The 19,697-nt window shown below is 39.7% G+C and overlaps 1 protein-coding gene across 1 annotated transcript; it reads left to right on the forward strand.

Moving 5' to 3' along the window:
• The first annotated feature begins 741 nt into the window (after positions 1–741).
• On the forward strand, positions 742–15,777 carry AZI2 (5-azacytidine induced 2). The gene is made up of 7 exons (XM_009699091.1): positions 742–966; positions 3,636–3,761; positions 4,111–4,210; positions 5,970–6,118; positions 8,947–9,008; positions 12,454–12,569; positions 15,389–15,777. The coding sequence occupies exons 1-7, from the start codon at positions 742–744 to the stop codon at positions 15,775–15,777; spliced, it is 1,167 nt and encodes a 388-aa protein (XP_009697393.1).
• Positions 15,778–19,697: the final 3,920 nt, after the last annotated feature.

Consider the following 19,697-nt stretch of genomic DNA (forward strand, 5'->3'; position numbering starts at 1 on the left):
GATGGTTACTTTGCCTTTGTCATTCGGGTGGATTTGCCTAGTATTTCAGGGTGATACTTTTCTTATGGTCAGATTATTGCCAGTTTTCTCCATGCATTTGAGGCAGAGCACGTTATTGCATATGTTTTCATTCTCACCATATTTGCAGTCACGAGTTACTGTAGCTGTTGTTCAAGATGTTTTCTACTGCAACCAAGTAACGAATAGCTACTCATGCAGCCTCTTTAAGGACTAGTGCAAGCGTACCTTAAGATTCCATTTTAAAGTCTCGGAAAACTGTAAATATTTGCATTCAAGAATGAAGGAAATTTGGCACTTGTGCTCAGGAACCACAGTAGTTAGTTGATTTCTTGCAACTATAACCTCTTACTGCTCAGTGCTGGCTTGCAAAAACTCTAATACAGTATTCCTTTGGAGTTCAAATATTTGGTACCAGCCAAATTCTAGGATGGTGTTAGGCCTTAATAAAAGTTAATTTGGGGATTCATAAATCCGATGCATACTCAAAATATTTTTATCAAGTTACAGTGAAAGATACTTCTTTTCTAAGCAGCGTATTTTCCACGTACAAAAGATTTCAAGATTTTTCTGCAAGATTGAGATATTTCCTAATTATTCAGTCTTGTCATCCTTAGACAGAAACACCCTGCAGTATTATTTTGGAAGGTTTTCAGACTTGAGACTCTTGATGAATTTGTCTCTGAAAATTTTGCACTCCTATCTGTCTTTTTAACAGCTGTCATGGAGGAGCTGGTAGAGGATGACATCTGTATTTTGAACCATGAAAAAGCAGACAACGCTCATAAGAGAGACGGGGAGATTCCTGTTTCATCTTACAGTGGAGACGAGTCTGTTGCCTCACACTTTGCACTTGTCACTGCATATGAAGATATCAAGAAACGACTAAAGGAGACGGAGAAGGAGAACTCCTTCTTAAAAAAAAGAGTGAGAATTCTAGAAGAGAAGGTAAGAAAAAAGCCGATTTACCAGCTTCTGGTAGCAGCTGCTTTTTTGCTCTTGGCTGGATGGCATAGCAGATGGTTAAGTATTTCAAATATGTACTTAAAATAATTTCGACGTTTAAAAGTTTTGGTAAATTGTTTTATTTGTTTAAGTGAAACACAGTTTGTTCCTCTGGTAGCCCAGTTACATCATACTGGGATTTTTGACTCTTACTGGGCACGTATGCGATGCAATGCAGTACTGCCCTGCAAAGACACTAGCTTCGATTCAGAAAGACGTGTAGTTGCGTTGGATCGTTACTGTATTTCATCTACCTCTTTGTGGTGTTTATTAACTTGGGCACGTGTGACTTAGTATTGTTGAATAGTGAGGTGCCAAGTCTATAAATTGTCGAAATCCAGGAGTTGTCTATCAGAAGAATCTCTTGGGCTCAGCGTACCAAAATGATAAGGAAAAATGGGTTGTTAAGAATACCTAGCTAATAGCAGTCTCAAACGTGAAATACAAAGTTGCAGTGCTGAACATAGAGGTGTCAGCTGGCTATTTTTTGGTGCAGGAATTCTAAAACGTAAAGGAATTCAGGAATTTGTTTTATACGCAGTTTCTCGTGGCCTTAGTCTAGTGAAGTTCATTAAAGCTAAAAATTGACCATGGTGCAGGCTTTTCGCCCCCAGCAGAGAATGCTGTTGTTAAACATACATCCATCGTTCACTAGGGAGTGTCTTTGTACTGCAGAAGGTCTTGACTGTGATAGATTGCTTTCTTATTAATATAAGATGGAAAGGTAGATCCTAGAGTTAGAGCCGAGACATTTACTAGGACTTAGTCCTAAGTAGGTGCTACTCATTATTAAAAGCATACGAAGTATGTATTATTTTGTGGCATTGGAATGAAAAGCTTGAGTCACACTCGGTACAATTTTAAAACGCTTATTCAGGAATTCTTTGTGACTAGTTTGACCGGATTGACATTCTGTCAAAAGGCAAAACTTTCTCAGCACTTTCTTTATTGGAGGTCTGGCGGGGCGAGGGGGATGGGGCTAGGAATAGAGCTCCAGACTGAATGTTCTCAGAACCATGCTGAGTGTAACATCTTTTATGTGGTTACTCAAAGTCACAATAAACAGGACTTGACCTTGACAGTCCCTTGTAGTCTTGTGTCTTTTGGTTTGGCCTGGTTCAGCTTAATTGTCTTGAAGATGATATTTTGTTTTCCATAGAGAGAACTTTTGGTTTAGTATGCGAATACCATAGACACGTTTCTATGAGAGAGGGGCATTGCGAAGGCCTAGACTGTAAAGTAACAGAACTGACTTTGGGTCTTTGTTAATGGCTGGTATATGTGTATGATAAACAAAATCCGTGGGGAGTTACCCCTTTTGAGTTTTACATTTCAAAGTGGATGGAAACTTACAGAAAGTTTGGTAAGGCTTATGTTCTATCGGAATGGCTTTATTTATTAGAACTTCTTCACTGTTAGAGTCGTTGGGCATTGGAACAGGCTCCGCAGGGAGGTGGTGGAGTCACCATCCCTGGAGGCGTTCAAAAACGTTTAGATGTGGCGCTTCAAGACATGGTTTAGTGGGCCTGGTGGCATCGGGTATGCGGTTGGACTTGATGATCTTTGAGGTCTCTTCCAACCATAACGATTCTATGATTCTATGATTTGGGGGAGGAAAAGGTAAAGGACAAAACTTGAAATGAATAGTACACATACTTTGAGGGTCAATACACAAAGCAAAAGGCAGAAGCTTCCTATCTTTATGGCTTGCTTTCCCATTCCATCTTTTGAGCGAACACCTAAAAGAGGAGATATTTAAGGTAGATGCATAACTGTCACCTCTCTTGAGTTTTGTAAATTTTTTTTGTGGCTTTTCATTTTTTAAGAAAATATGCATAAATCTGTCACAAATACCTACATTAGGTACACTGAATGTATTTAAGTGCCTCAATAATTTAAAGCAAGTGTGCAAGATAAGCAGAATGAAAATGCGATACTTAGTCAAAACAAGAACTTTCTATGTGAACAGATGTAATGTGATGTAAGACTTCTCATCTTGCTGTCTTATTAGAAATACTGAATATATTTTAACTCTGCTCCCCTCTTTCTGACAAACTACTTGGTAGTGCTTATTCCCCCTTGCTTGTCTCTTGCCTTAGCAGGCAGTGAGATAGTGGTGACCTTGCAGTTAATAGTTATTTGTAAAGTAAATCTGCTTTGGCTTTTCTTGCATAAATACACTGAAAAAAAATCTTTGTTTCAATTATGAGTCATTAAAACATTATGTTTGGTTTCCTCTGAATTTTCTCTATGTTATATCTTTATACACTTAAAACTCTTTTTCCAGAAAGCAGTTTGTACATCTTCAGAGACTGGAAAAAATAGGATTAAGGGATTGTCAGTGTGAGTACTCGTGACTTGCAGATGGGTTTTTAAATACTAACAGCAGTAAACTAGCAAGCATAAAGTAAGGCTAGAGACTGCAGAATTTGTAGACAGCCTTTGTTGCACTTTTGTAAAAGTTTGGTCCGTATTAATGTATTTGATTAATTTATTTTCTAAACTAAAAAAAGATGCTGCTGATGTTGCAGGCTGTACTATTGCACTTTCTAAATTTTGCAGTTCTCAATATAACGTACGAAACTTAAGTCTCATGTCTGTTAAACTTCTAGCTGCTTGGCTCCCGACTAGAAGAGGAATGCAGTTCAGTTGGACGTGAACAAGTAAACAAGGCATACCAAGCCTATCGAGAGGCCTGCATTGACCGAGATAACCTGAAAAGCAAACTGGATAAAATGGTACGCCTTTTTAAGTAATGACTTAAATGCGTGTTATGTAAGTACTGCACAGTTAGTGAAGGTTTACTGTAGAATGAATTTATTTGCTGAAGATCTGTGGTGTTCGTTTTATCACTCCGTTAGGTTTTTAAAGTACATGACAATGCTCTATGTAGGAATAACAATTTTAAGTTTTATTACTGGGCTAGGCTAATGCTAAAAAAAAAGCAAAGCAACATTTTTCTTGGTTTTGTGGTTTTGTTGTTTTTGTTTGTTTTTTTTTTTTTTACAGTTGAATTGTCAGACATGATAGAAGAAAGCTTCACAAATGGTTTGGGGGTTTTTGTTTTTTTTTCCTTGCTGAAAATAGATGAAAGAAAATGCGGACTCCTTGAAAATCTTGAATGAACAGTTGCAGTCTAAAGAAGTGGAGCTGTTACAACTAAGAACTGAAGTGGAAACTCAACAAGGTACTCACTCGGTTGCTTCATCTTAATGTATGTTGACTATTCTCCGTTGTTATAATATGATCTCAGGGCATGAAGAGGTTTAATCCTATATAGTGGCTAGGTAAGAGAGGCATATGCTGCAGTGAGGTACTGTGAACTTGTGCATGTGCTCATTCTCGTAAATGGTGATATGCATCTTCGATTGTCATAGGCGAGGAGCTCGATGGTAAAGCTCCGAGGCTGTCGTTTTCTTCCACTGTAGATTATTTAATAATTTGAGAAATGTGCAGAACCTGACAGTTTGTAGGTTAGTCACGTACATCTCTGGACCCCACCACCTCTTCCTTAGAGTGAGGCGGGGCCATACTTGTTCAAGTATCAAACGCTATCCAGTCGATACTGCTTCCTCCGGTACCTGCAGATGATCCAGTGTATTGCTTTGTCTCGTTGTGGGGATATGACAGGTAGAAGGGGATGTTGTAGAGCAATAGCTGCAGTCAACAACAGTTACTTAAAGGGCTGGGAGGTGAGGAAGGGTAGAAAGGTGCTGGTTGTAGAGAGCCTGGTGGAAAGAGGAAGGAGAAACAAACAGCATACCCTGGCAATTCCAAAAGCCCAAATCCAGTTTCTGTTACAGCTCTTGTAAAGAGTGCTGTGTAGATGGTAGGTATGCAAAATAAAACATCGCGGAAGAAAAAACCCAGTCTTTGTTAATACAGTTGCAAGAAGAGAGAACAAGGAAATGCCATCTGTGTAAAGTTAGAGAGATGGACTGGGCTTCAGATTCTGTACAAATGCAGTCATTTGAAGGGCACTTGTAAGTGGTGCTGTGCTTGAATTGGATTACTTTCCAAGAGGAGCTCAAGCATGTAACGCACTACTTCAGTTGCACAACTTTTTAAACCTAGAAGAACAAATCACCTGTAGTAGTAGTAGTAGTATCATTGTTGAGGACCTCATGGTTTAAGGAGGTAAGAAGTGCAAAGTTTCTAAGGAGAGCTCTGAAAATGTGACGATTTCAAGTCTTGTTTAGTAATCAATTTTACTCCTAAGTGGGCTTCGAGTACCTTGTTTAAGAAAAATCAGTGTAACTTAAGCTTGTTTAAACTGTTAAATCTGGAAATGAGTGTACCATGCAGTTGAAGACTTGGGGGTTTTCTTCCTGTCGTGTTCTTTCTTTTCTTGCCATCAACTAGCGTCCTACTACTGATTTCATGCTAGGGTCGTCTTAGGCTGCTTCTTACTAGCAACTGTGTGACTTTCTTCCATCTAATAGGAAGACTTTTGTAACTTCTAGGCTTTACCCTTTTGTGTTGATTGTATCTTTTGTTGTTCTGTTTGGAACTTCTTGATACTAACCTCGGGGAAAGCTTACAGTAAATTATGTAACAATGCAAATCTGAGGGGGAAAAGGCTCATGTTTTCAAAGCATGTAAGAAGTATGCAGGTTGGTGTATACATTATGTGTGTTTGCCATTAACTGATTTCTGTATTTCCAGTGCCTTTTTATGCTGTTACTTCCTCTTTTTTTTATGTAAAATCTCCAGTGCATTCCTGGAACGCAGGGCTCCATACATTAAACTTGGAGAATAAAGCACTTCTCTGCCAACAACTTTACCAGTGTTACTACTTCCCGGTTGCCACAGACTGCGGTTTCTTCAGAATGTACAGGATAATGTTTTTTGTAGGGCATGGGCTGGTTGAGGTGAAACCTTACATACTGAGTTCCACTCCTGGAACTGAGACTGAAATCTGATTGCCTTGCTTGTCTTCTTTACAGTGATGAAAAATCTGAATTGTACTCAGTCCAGCTGGGAAATAGAGAAGCTGAACAATGACCTGAAAGTGCATAGTCTGGAACAGGATCTAGAACAGCTCAAGCAAGAATGCAATAGTCTCAGAAAGGAGTTGCAAAAATCCAAGCAGAAGGTACCTTTATTTTTAAGGAATCTTTGTATTAATAGATTCTTTTAAATTCCATGTTCAAGCAAAATAAAGGGTGAACAAAGAGATATAAAGTATATAATTAAGTGAAAGATGAACATCTTAGTAAAATTAACCTTAAATATTCTCATAGGCTGTCTTGTTTCTTGGAAATAGTAACAGGCTCCCCAGGGCAGTGGTCATGGCATCAAGCCTGTCGGAATTCGCGCAGCGTCTGGATGACGCTCTTAGTCACAAGTTTTAGTTTTAGGTAGTCCTACGAGGAGCAGGGAGTTGGACTCGATGATCCTTATGGGTCCCTTCCAACTTGAGATGTTCTGTGATTCTACACAGGAGAGATTTCCCAGCCATTGCCCATATAACAACAGAAAATAAAGCTTTGTGATTTCTTAGAAGTAGCTGCTCACATCAAAGTGTTCTATGTTAGTGTTTGTCTTTGGGCTGGACTACTTAGTTTGGGCAAAACCTGGTTGGTTTTTTTTTTTTTCTTCTTAAAAACAACAGTAGAATGCTTCTGTGAAAAGGTATCATGAACTTTGTTTAAGGAGCTCTAGCACTTTTCTTTAGGGTAGTCGCATGAAGCTTGTCAGGAAAGTACCTCTTTTGGTGCCCTTCCCTGCCATTTGTGGGGCAAGCGTCTGTTTTGAGGGAATTGTGTAATGTAGACGTTGTTAGGATCTCAAAAAGAAAATTAAGATAGTTTAACAGTAATAAAATGCATCAAGTTTAAAAAAAAACCAAAAATAAGTCTAGTGCGTGCTTACTGCTTTATACCTTACCTTTGATGAAAGGTACAGTGGCAGTCTCTAGGACTGTGCAGTCACACAATAAATTTTAAAGATTTAACTGTGGTTGTTTGAAAAGGCAGATTATTTTAGGTCCCTTATGGTCATTAATAATTACGATTATGTAACCTCGATTCACATAGTATTTGAGTGAGTCAATACTCAGGGTATGTGGGACTCGCAGATAGAATCCATCACCCGTCGCCATCATCCTGCCTGCAGACAGGATTTGGATTCATTTGGGAATGTTTCTTTGGCCCATTTTCTTATGGGCACACTTCCGTCACTACAGAAATGTACTTCTGAAGCAAATCTCCTAATCACCGCTGCCTACTCTGCCTTGCATCAGGCAGCACTGCGGAGTATGGGAACTGGATTCCTTTAGGATGAAACTACTGAAGGTGCATCCCAGCCTCTCCTGGGCATTCAGGGACCAGAGCAGAGCTAGCCTGAAGCCAAGCCCTGCTCCCCTGCTGCCCTCAAAGCATATATAGCTGGGGTCTCGTTGTCTTGTCTCAGGTTGACTGTGGTTTTTTTCCCCCTAGGTGGGGATAAAACACATTACCTGCAAGGCACGTGAGGCGTTTTGGTAACTTCCCTTACTGTTGGTGGCAGTTTTCACTCATATCTGGAATTCTTTTAGGTGTTTTCAAGAGCTTGTAAATTCTGAAGGCTTGTAAATTCTGAAGTACTGTAACTTGTCTGCAGTTCTGGTGTCTTCAGGTAGCTCTGTAGAATAGAGTAACAGCTATATAAATAATTGAAGACTGCAGATTGTGTTGTAAGAGTGAATGTTGCTAGAAAGAGCAGACTAAAATAGCAGTTGTAAGGAATACTAGACGTGACACTGTTTAAATAATGCTTATGCCAGCAGCTTTTGTTGCAAAGGACAAATACAAGGAACAGCTTTTTTCTTTTTTTAATATAATTTCTTTTTGATCTTGGTAACTGCTTAATATAGGAAATTAAAAGGTACAAGTTCTCAAATGTGGGGAGTTATATAGTGCACTTTTTTTTTTTTTTTTTAAATATGAAACTGAATCTCTGATGAGTGGTGGTGGGAAAGTCTGCAGGAGAGGGAAGAATTGTCAGGTGAAACACAGGGAAATGTGATCAATGGGCAATGACCAAGTCAGCATTGTTTCAAACCCAGCTGGTATTGTTGTTATTACTGGTTTTAATTACATTAGGGAGCATTTTCAGCTGTTTTCTGCCTTAGGCAAGTATACTTTTTTTTTTTTCTCCTATTTTTAGATATTCGGGTTTTGCATTGCAGTAGATGCAGTGTGTACATTAATTATATCGACAAGTCGCTTGAGGTGGCTGTAGGCTATCATCAAGCCAGAGTAAAAGGTATCAAACTCATAACAGCTTTGGCTAGAGGGAACGGTAGGAGGAAGGGAACGTGACGAGAAGGGGTACGAATGGGAACTCATCACAGGTGAGGGTCTAATAGAAACATAACTAACGAAGCGAGCCCCATGTTTGATTTGTTAAACAGTCCTGTTAACTTCAGGGAGGCTGCTTGTATGCACAATTTTAAAGCAGTCTTTCAGGCTCAAGGGGATAAATTTTGTTCTGTCATAAAGGTAACTTGTGGAAGTAAATCTATACTGAAACTGTTTGCTTTAATTTAAAGGTCTTTATATACTGAGGCAGGGAAAGAAGAGAAGACCGATTTCCCTTTTTTTTAAGGGAAGTCAAAAACCTTTCTCAATTTTTGCTTTTCAAAGAATTGCAAATTCTGAGAGCTCAGCTGTTTTAAAAGAAGAAAAAAAAAAAAAAGAGTATGGTGTTGGCTGAGCAATGCCTTCATATAAGTAGGTAGTTTAAGAATTTTTAAGTGGAAATTCTTAGCAGAAGTCTTCATGTCCATTTTGAAAACCACTGCAGCCAACACAAATGAAGACTACTTTACTTCTCACTTTCAGCACTAGCGAACTTGTCGTTTTGCTGCAGTACTTTCAGATGGAATGAACATATGATTTCAGATCTTTTTTTCTCTACCTTCCCCTCACTGTTATGCAGGACCAGGCTCAAGATGAAAATCCGTTAAATGGAGACCTCCTTCAAAGGCAAGACATCCAGAGGTATAAAAATCAAGTGGCTTTCATGTTTTATTTTTAGTTTACTGAGGGACTGTTGTTTGGACAAGTAAATGTTCTTGCAGCCTGTTCAAATGTGTTAATTCAAATGATGTAACCTAATTTCAAGGCTAGGCATACTGATTTAGCAAGATCATTGTAATTTTTTTTCTTTGTTATGTTGGTAGTTCAGGATGATGATGATGATAAGAAAAAGTTTATATCTTCAGATTGTTCTACAGAAAATGAAAGTTAAATTCTCTTGGACTTAAAAATCAGCTTTTTAGTAATTAGTTGACTTGAGGAGGTAGTAGATAGATAAATTTCCAAGTCTCGTTCCAGCTATGGAATATCTTTGTCTGTGTATGGGGAGGTTTCTCTGTTTGCACAGGTGATGGCTTCAAATCTCTTGCTTAGCGTTGGAACATACGTTCTTACTTCGTGCAGTGCAGTAATACTTCTTCTAGAAGACATTTTAGAAGATTTCTTTTTTTTAATATTGAGGAGCCATTGTGTGACCTATTCAAAAAGAAATAGCAATTTTCCAGAAAAATGCTAAAACAGCAGAAAGCGTTTGTTCTCATTCTGCAGCCATTCAAATAGTAATTGTGCTTATGATATAAACTCCTATATTACCCTCCCTTGAGTATGTGTGCCGTATTAGAAAGTGTGTGTGTATATATATGCATACCTCCTTTAATTCTTTATGCAAAAGAACAATTCATGAATGCGTGAAAGCTCCCAAACGTTCTGTCTTGCAGAAATAAAACACTAACTGCATCTCTTACACCCAGTTCCGCCTGTCGGTGCACTGACACGATTTTCCAGCAGAGGGAAGAGTGGTCCTTCGTAATGACAGATTGTTTCGCGTAATACCTCCTTGCTTGCTTGGGTATTGAAGAGATGGGAAGGAAATCAGTCGCTGAGAGAGAACAGTACAGATGTTTCTTTTCATATGTTCTCCGGTGTAACGATGACAATATTGTATGCACTAGATGCAAAAGACACTTTCACCTTTCACCTCGACTGGCTGGCTAGCTCGCTAACACTTTTCCTTGTGGTTTCTGCTGGAGCTTCATAGCCAAGCCTTAGACACCTGAAAAAAGGTGTTATCTCAAGGTACAGCAGTTACCTCTTTCATCTTCCAGAGCAGACCGATTCCACAAAGTGACGTTCAGGTGGCAGCCAACTGAATTAGCGTATGTACAGCACAGTGTTTACTGTAACATGACATAAATCATGAATGTCTAATGTGTAGTGAATATGTAAGCCCACCAAAAAATCTGTGGAAAAACACTTGAAAAACCTCCTATGTGAAACACTTGCTGTAGCAAGTGGGAGAGGGAGGCATTTGCAATTCATTAACTTTCCGAAAAGTAATTATTTCATGTTTGTCAGCAGCCTGCAAATCTGACTTTAAAGTCTTGGTTTGCAAATCTACTTTGCTGTTGATTTAGATAGGCTATCATATTCAAGGTTTAGATTACATGTTAGAAAGCAGTATAGGATAAACTTCCAAGCACGTGGAATCCTTGGGTTTCAGTTGCAAATTCCTTCAAAATTCGGCTTTGCAACGGGATTCTAGGTCAGTAGCCACAAAACCAATTCCAATATGTTCTGTGTGATTTAAGTGGAATTCTGGTACCTGCATCCCTTTCCAAGTCGCTTTTAAAAGCGCTAAATGCATGTTACAAAATTTATCTAAGCGCTTTCCTTCTGGTTGGTGGCAGACACTGAGCTGTTCTTGTATTTACCACTTCCGTATTAAATATTGGACAGTTCTGTTTTGAAATAACTAAAGGTTGGTTGATCTTATTTTTGAGACCAGAACACATGGATAAAGGAAGCGTGGTTGCCACATCGACTTAATTTTAAAACTGTCATCTCTTAAAAGTTCCAAGAGCCAAATGGAGTGTGCAGTCAAGAGGCCCCAGGTTTAGCTCAACTTCTTGAAACACCAGTTCTGAACATTTTAACTTTCTTTCTCTCAGAATTGCTAATACCTAACACGCTACCTGTTAAACCATCAGCTTCCTCTGGTCTTCAGCAGACTTTTTGCATCTGAATGTATTCTGGGGAAATATTTCTGTGCGTAAAGGAAGTTTCATTTCTTTGTTTTAAGGGAATTCTCTCAGCATTAACTTGCAGAAGAGAGTAACAGCTGTTTCTCAGAGTGCTTTTGAACAACTTCATGTCTGATACATTTCATGCAGGAGTGATCCTAAACTGCAGTTTTAGAGGGACAGAAATGTGTATATATGCATATTTAAACTTTGTAACAACTGTAATTTCAGTAGTTCTCCGTCATCGCAACAATAGTTTGAGGCACTGAACTGTTTTCAAATAAACATCTTTTAGGAGGATATAGTGAGGAGGAAAGAAATATTCTCAAAACTCTCATTCATGATACTTGTCCTCAAGAAATGTGTTTTGGTAGCATGTTAAGCATTATAAAAACGTTAAATCATTGATTCCATGTTTGAGTTGAAGTAACTGCATCCTTATGTCTTTGAACACTAAGTTAATTATTAATCGACGTAAATGTGGCGTTCAGTGAGCCTTTGCTCCAAATTTTACCAAGAAACATATGGTGATGCTGATGACCTTTCTGATTTATTTTTTTTGTTGTTGTTGTGGTTCTTGATTTTTTTACGAGCCATTAACCTGAAACTTCAATGTTGGAGCAGTGCTGCTGTTGCCAGATACATTTCTTACATGCTGTCTTATCAAAGAATGACTCGGGTGCTGTTTTTTAACACTGTCTGATAAGGCAGTCCATGAATAGAAGTTAGGTGACTTGAGTGTGAAACAGTATGTTTTATATTGTAGTTTGGTCTGGGTGGGGGTGCCCAGTTTGGATCTCAGGTATCCGGTCTGAATTCATTGTACCAAAGTGCATGCTGTGAAGACCCAAATACTGATTTTGATTGAATATTTAAAACTGTGATCAATTAACACTGCTAGGATCATGAGATATGATGGTGTGTGCAGTTATTGATCAGAAGCCATTGAGAGTTAATACTCTACCTTGCTTGCAGTCTAGTGTCCATTTAATTTTCTATTTAATTTTCTTTTTTCTTTTTTTTTTTTTTTAAATATTCCTTCAACATTACTGATTTAATAGGAAGAGTTTCAAATAATGGAATTGAAGAATATGCTTTGTATTTCTTTCCATTTGGGGAACTTGTAATTATTAATATCATCTGGTATGTTAATACAGACTACATGACATGTTGTAATATGTCAGAGTCAAATAAAATATACAAAGGACCGTCAGTTTAAGGTAATTATTAGTACTGCTCAGCTCATTTTGAATTATGGTACTCTAGCAAAATTTGCAGTGTCAGGCAAAAATGATTTGTTAACAATGCTTGATAAGCATGTTAATAGGTATGAGGGTGCTTTAGAGGTGGCAATTACTTAACTTTTAACAAAATTTTTGTTTTGAAAGTGTGCAACAAGCATACTGGGATCTGAAGAGAGAAATGTCTAATTTGCATCTAGTGACTGACATGCAAGCTGAGGTTCTACGAAAACTGAAAACAAAACCAACAGCGACCAAGAAAGGCAAGTCAGTGTTTGCAGTAACAGACTTTACAAACGCAAACTGTCGATTCAAGCTGTACCATTTTCAAAAGAAACTAGCTATCATATCTTATCAGAATCTCATCAATTGAAGTTGATAAGCTAGACTGTATTATGGTTCCAGCCTACCCATTTTCTGCTTTTGCTTCTGTCTCATACTGGTCAACTTCACACATAAAGGTGTTGCTGATGTGTTTTTTCTTCAGTACTGTATTCTGTTCCCTTGTGGCTTTTTTCTCAGTCAAGTGTTGCTTATGTGCACAAGGCTGAGGTGTTAAGTTTACTCGTATTTGACCTTTTACCACAACTACTTCATATTGGGGGGGGGGAATCTCTTTGCAAACACAATCTTGTTTTCCCGGTATAGAATATATACAGTATTCATTTGGTGACATTTTAAAATCAGACTTTTAATAGGCTGAAATTCCCTTACGGTTGCATATTTCTTTATGTTGGCGTTCAGAAAAGTTGTCTTTCCTAGCAAAATGTTACACAAGATGACATTTTTCGGAACATCAAAACACTGGGGCTGCAAAACTGCCTTATTTCTGCTGCTACGTTGCAAATAATTAAGGGGAAAATAATTTCCGCATAAAGTATGTATAATTTCTCTGAGCAGTTCATCAGATGGTTCTTCTATTTCATACGTATGCTGCTCTCCGGCCAAAGGCTTGATGAGAGAGCGTTCTTACCCCAGTGGGACCAGACTATTGGTTTATTTCCTTTGTTTCCTGCTCACTTCAGTTGTGGTACGTACTGCCTTCCGAATACAGAAGGTGCCGGTGAAGGACTGTGAGCTTGGTTACGATATCCTGGTGACAGTCTCTCCTGTCCCTGTCCCTTGCAAGACCAAGACATTTTGTTTCTGAACAGCTGATGGTAATGATGGGATTCACCTCCATGTCAATCACTGCCTTTGTCTGTGGCCAGCGGTGATTAATGCTCGCTCGCTGGCACTTGGCTGATTCAATTATTAACGCATTTTATAGACTTGGTCATATTGTTACTGGGTGAGTCCGTGTTCCTGCAATTCTAAGACGCATTTGTCAAGTAACTTCAGCAGAGAAACTGGGAACTGAATGGGGTTTTAATCCTTAAGTCTGTCAAGGTTTGATGTGATCATGTAGTGCCTTTCTGTCCTCGTTTTTAATTTGGAGTTACCTGTCTTGCCACTACACGAGATTTTTTCTACTCTCCTACTTGGTGAACAGTCTGGTCTTCTGCAGTTGCTAGTGCAGTTGTACCTCCACAGCTATAAAAGGCATTATGGGTTGATTAGGAAACAATGGATTTTTGCCTTTTGCTCTGTAGGCTTTTTTTGGTAATTTTGCAGAAGTACATAAGAGTGGACAGGTTTGGCAGAAATGAAAACTGTATTTATTTTTTTTCCTGTATACCTTGCTTGTCACCCACACTTACGAATGCAGTGCAGATATATCTGTGCTTGTATTTATAGAAAAAGCTTGGCTTATGCAAAATATGGGTAGAATGGACTTAAACCTTCCACTTCCCATACCTGTAGCGCTAGCCATTTTACCACAGACAAGCTAGTTGCCACTAGTAAGAGGCGCGTAAGGTCTGCAGAACACAGAGTACGCGATGTATTCATTGCGGTGTGTTGGGTGTTAACAGTATCTACCAGTTAACACGCAATTCTACTTAGCTGTCATTTATGTACGGCAGCATTTTCAACAAATGTGTGTCTGCTTTCTTTTGTTAAACATTTTCAAACCATTTTCAGTGGATTCCATTTTTCCTGAACTTCTAAAGGTCTGTAGACCTCAAATTGCTTTTTACACCTGTCAGCACAAAGAGGCCAAATCCAGAATCCAGTGCCTTAGCACGTTTTCTGGACATGGTGCCTGCACCACTGGAAAGTGCTTTTGGCTGACGTTTGTGAATTGGGCACTGCCCTTTAATTCAGAGTGACAAAGAAAGTTGTGTTCTTTGGCCAAGATACCGGCTCCTCTCTCTGTCCCTTAAGTACTAAAGTTACAAATTGCAGTTCATACCTCATAGAAAACTACCAACAAGACGCGAGTTTCTTTAACTGCAGGAATCGTTAATCTACTCCCATGACATGTTATGTAAATTACTATTACAAAAGAATGACCTGGCTGTAGTTGACCGTCCGTTCAGATGCATGTTGAAGGTGCAGCTCTTTCATTTCGGGTAGATGCTGTTCTGTTTCAAAATCCTCCCCTTCCAAGCATGGTTTGGAACTCCCCTGGAATTTCAGCTGGCTGAACGTCGCAGTCTGTCGCTTCACTTTCTGAAGTCAGACAATAGCGGGGCACAGGGAACCTGTGAACGCCGTGCGCTTCCCTCTTGCTGCTTTGCGGGCAGCGAGAATTCAGGTTCTTGGCAGCCTGAGCACACAACTTCTTAAAAGAAAGAACTGGTAGAGTAGGAAGAAGCATGCTCTGTGTAAGCAGCGTTCTGAATCTCGTCGAGTTCTCCAAGTGCATGGAAATCCTCGGTGTTTCAGCATTTGTTCCAGCCTTCTCAAAAAGCTTCATTAGTGAATCTATGTTCAGGTGGGAGCTGGGAGGTGTCCTTGGTGTGGGCTGTGTTTCAGATGTTGCGGTTTCAGGATCTCTGGTTCATCTTGCAAAATCAGGCTGAGGAGGTTACTACATTCAGTTTGTAACTTCTAAGTAGCTAGTGAAATACGGTTGGAAAACTTGTAGCTTGAGAGCACTGGGTTTACCATCCCTGCTCTGCTGTGGTAGATGTGGAGCGTATGAAAATGCATTCAGTAACATCATTTTAAAGTATTTTTTTCTCTTTTTCCCCTTCAGCTGCCTCTACTGCACCAGTACAATGTGTTGACTTGAACATTTCAAAGCTGAATTTGATGCCTGGGGTGGTCTATAAAAAACTCTCACCAAATGATCAAGTACTCTGCAATGCTGTGTCTGCCCCTCTGCCGAGAGATGGAAAAATCCCATCTGAAAGGGTGGCCCTACAAGCATGGACAGATGAGCGACCCATTCCAGTTGATGGCAAAACATTTCAGGAACACCATTCTTACGGAAGGAGCTCTCTGGAAGATAATTCCTGGGTATTCCCAAGTCCTCCAAAGCCTAACGAGAATGTGTTTTGGGAAATGAAAAATAAAATGGCTTTGTTAAACTGTCCAGCAGATTACCTGGATCAGTGTAATCAAAACTGTCTGCACAAGAGCTAAACAATTTAAGAACGAACTGAGGCGTTGTTAGAGAGGTTCTGAATAGGCACCTTAACGCTTGAACTTTTGAAGAGGGGAAAACAAATTGCCTGAAATGCCGCCTTTTCTTTTTTTTTCTTTTTTTTTCTTTTTCTTTTTTTTTTTTAAATTCTAGTTCCGAAACAAAAAGCCTAGTCTTCCTCTGCTGTAAATCAGGAGCAAGTTCCTTGAAGTTTAAAGCTGTGCTGGTATCGTGTAAATATACAGAAATCTAGCATGGGGCCTAGATAGTCTTGTACTGCAAATGGCATACAGTTGCCAAAGATTACACTGAAAAGTCAGTTCTTGGAATAAAACAAAATAATCCTGTTCTGTATTTGTTTGCTATTTGTATGTTATCAAGAAAACACGTGGCATCCTGCGGTAAAACTTGTACCAGCTCTGAGGTGGTTTTTTGACACTGTTTTTTTTCAGAGTGAGTAAGACATACAATGAAGAATTGGATACTCTCTCCCTTCTTCCTTTCAGTTGACTTTGTGATTCCTCTGGTTCAGAAATGCCTTTTTATGTCATTTTTAAACCGAGAGATGTGACTTTTTTTTTTGTTGTTACTGTTAAAATCTTGATTTATATTAGGTAGAGGCAAGAAAAAAATCATTCCTAGGCTATCCTGTTTTGATTGCAGCATTTGGGCTTTACTGCAAATTACAAAGGCTGGTAAGTAACACTGCGGATCCGGGGTTTTCTGCTCATTTCCCTGGGTTCACAGAAACCGAGTGAATTCTGCGCACGGCGGTGCCTGCCCCAGAACCCTCCTCTTCGTGGTGCAATTCTCCTTATGGTGCCTCCTTCGCACAGCACCACAGCCTTGACTTTCTTGTTCGTGGGGCGGTGAAGGCTGCTAACTTTTCTTTCATTACAGAAACAAAGCCTTAATTTAATGGGACTAGGTGGTGTAGCATTGTTGATAGACCGAAGAAGTATTTTTGTGGTATCTTTAGTGTACCACTGAGAACTAGAGTTATTTGAATTGCAGCTGCCTGCTTTATAGACTATGGGTGTCTAAGTACTATTCCCCCCGGCCCTTAAGGCCAAGAACTGGTTTTAGACAAATGCAATTTATGCCTTTTTTTATTTTTTAAAACTGCTCTGCTTTCTATCTGGCTTAATACAACAGGGTTAAGTGAAACACCTTGACTGCTCAATACATTGAAGAGAAATGCTTTGTATTTTAGGTCCGTGATACCTAACTTGTCACGGGTGGGAAGATACTCAATACTAAATATGTCTTTTGCAGATGTGAGAGTGGGTGAGTGAAGTATTCAACTTCACGGGTCCAGTTAAGATCAGTGTAATAAAAATTAATTTCACAGCTGTTTAGTAGCAAATGATCTTAAAATTGCTTGCAGATACGTGGGGAAGGCCACGATGGGCTATAAAAGCATTACCGAGGTGCTGCCTGACCCGTGTGGTTCCAGACACTCTCCTCCCTGCGGAGTAAGTCCTTCGTACGGTGCCCATCTTCTCCTCCTCTTTCAGTTTGTCTACCAAAGTTGCAAAAATGCCTTCCAGCTCCCTTCCGCTCTATTAGCAAACAGCATACATAAATAATGTTTCCCACTCACCAGATATTGGTTTCATCTTTCTATTATCTTCCTCACGTATACCGCCTTGTCTGTGATTAATGGAAATGGTGTCAGATGCTGGAATTTATTCTGACCAATGAACACAGCTGACTCGAGGGAGTACAATCTCTTGGAAAGTAATAGAACAAAACCCAATATGCATAAAACAAATCCAAGTCACTAGGCTGTAGCTGATCGAACCAACTACCTGTGTAATAACAAAGCAGCAGCAAACATTTCTCCTGTGGTTGCACAAGCTCTATGGTATCCAGTTCTAACGTAGCTTACATTTTGGGGGTCCTCACCTCAACGTTACTGAGGGTTTTTTAATGAAGTAATGTATTATCCAACAGACATCAACATGATTAATACTTTGATTTGTGCAATGAAGGAATTCAACTGTGTAAGATTTGAAATAAATTTATTTTTGTTTGAAATTGGTTTCACTTACAAATCTCCTTTCTGTATTTGGCACAAAATATTCTACTCGAGTTTTAATTTCTTGATTGGGTTTAAATGTCATTCCAAATACCAACAATTAAATTTGAGATTCCTCTTCTTCCCTTCAGGAGGAAAACCAAACATTCTCTGTAGTCCGCTTCAGCATATTCTGGGAAAAGTATTCTCTTGGATGGCAAAACCTGAAGGACATGGTTACCTAATGCTTTGGTGTGTTCCCGCAGTTTGAATGACCGGTGTCAAAAGGTTCCCGGGCAGCCTGTCCTGCCCTCTGTGACAGGGAAACCTAAAATTAAGCTTCTCTCTGCAGTGCCTGAGAATTTCCAGGCTTTGCCTTGTGGTGTTATCTTCTGTGCCTCTTCCCCTGCTGGAGAAGGGAGCAGCGATGTTTGCTGAGAGGGACTTCGAAGAACCGCCGACAGCAGAGAGAAGAGGACAGGCCGAGGGCGAGCTTGCTGTAGGCAGCATTCCCAATCCAGGTGCTCAGCGCTGCGGCCGAGCCGTAAGGTTTGAAAAGGAAGTCCCCAGCTGTGAAGTCCCTTGGGAGCTAGCTGGCTTGTGAAGCATCTGTTGGGCCAAAGCATACAGTCAGGTTTTTGACTCGAGATGCAAAAGCCATTTAAATCCCTGCCACCAGTGACTTACAGTGCTTTTTCCGTTTTCAGAAGTGAAATCTTTTCATCGCAGTGACAGCGCACTACAGGCAGAAGTAGCTGTAGGAAAGGCCGCCTGGTGTTTTCTGTGCGCACGTGCGGTTGTTATATAGAACCCTAAAACTGCATAAAGGATGGACCCAAGTCCTCGAATAGGTATGAGAATTATTTTTTTTTTTGGCGTCATTTAACTTGAATGCAAACTTCTAATGCTTTAAAACTTGGCCTGCCCCACTGATTTGACAATTTTTAATTTAAGCAAGCCCTAATTCCCTGTAACAAAAGTAGAAGACAGCCCTTGGGGCAGGAGGAGGCTGTTGCTTTGCAGCTGTAAGTGAGCATATGGCAAGCTGAATATGTATTTAGATATTTGGAGAGCTGGACTAACCTTCTAATAACTCCTATGTAAACGTCCACTGTTTGGTTCAGTTTAAATATTTTTGAAGTCTGATCCTGCCAGTTTTGTGGGTTTACAACTGATTAGTTTCCCTCTTATGTATGTGACCTAGCCATATTGAAGAACGCGAACTCCCAACTTAGCTGTGACGCACTGTCAAATTCTTGCAGCTGGGAAAAGAGGCGAGCAGCAGCATAGACAGATGGTGGCGTTTTACAGTAAGACAACACCCACGCCAAGTAATTTAATACAGGCCCACGGAAGTATAACATGGACTGTACTGGTGATGTAAAGCAGAGGTAATTTTATTTCACTATCTACCATAAGTTTCCTCTTTTTTTTTTTTTAAATACATAGAAGGAAACAACTAATTTTCCACTAACTGATCTGGAATATTCTTGTTTTCCAAAATGCTTGAACTGAGGAGCCAAGAACAAGTACGTCTGTAGGAAACTTCATTCCACAGAAGCTAGTTGAAGGTGGTTTGGTTTAGCGCTGAATGCTGCTTCAGGTTGCCTAACAGGGCCGAATGTTCCACATCTCTTTGGGTTTTCATTCACAGGCATTCCCTACTCCTCCCGCCAATCCGCTGTCTTGACAGCAGAAGCAACTTTATTAGTGATTATTCCAGTAAAAGGCACAGAATGAAGGGCAAGGACTACCCTGCAACGTTAACTTCAGTACTTCACGTACATGCCTCTCGCTGTCTGATCTGAACTTCCTACTTGAACAGCTTTAGAGCAATACTGGCTTTGTGGTGAAGCAGTATTAAAGTCAAATTTTGCATCTTCTGATAGAAAAGTAACA

This window comes from Cariama cristata, unplaced genomic scaffold (genome assembly GCF_000690535.1).
Source record: "Cariama cristata isolate BGI_N322 unplaced genomic scaffold, ASM69053v1 scaffold14794, whole genome shotgun sequence".
NCBI classification, from domain to species: Eukaryota; Metazoa; Chordata; class Aves; order Cariamiformes; family Cariamidae; genus Cariama; species Cariama cristata.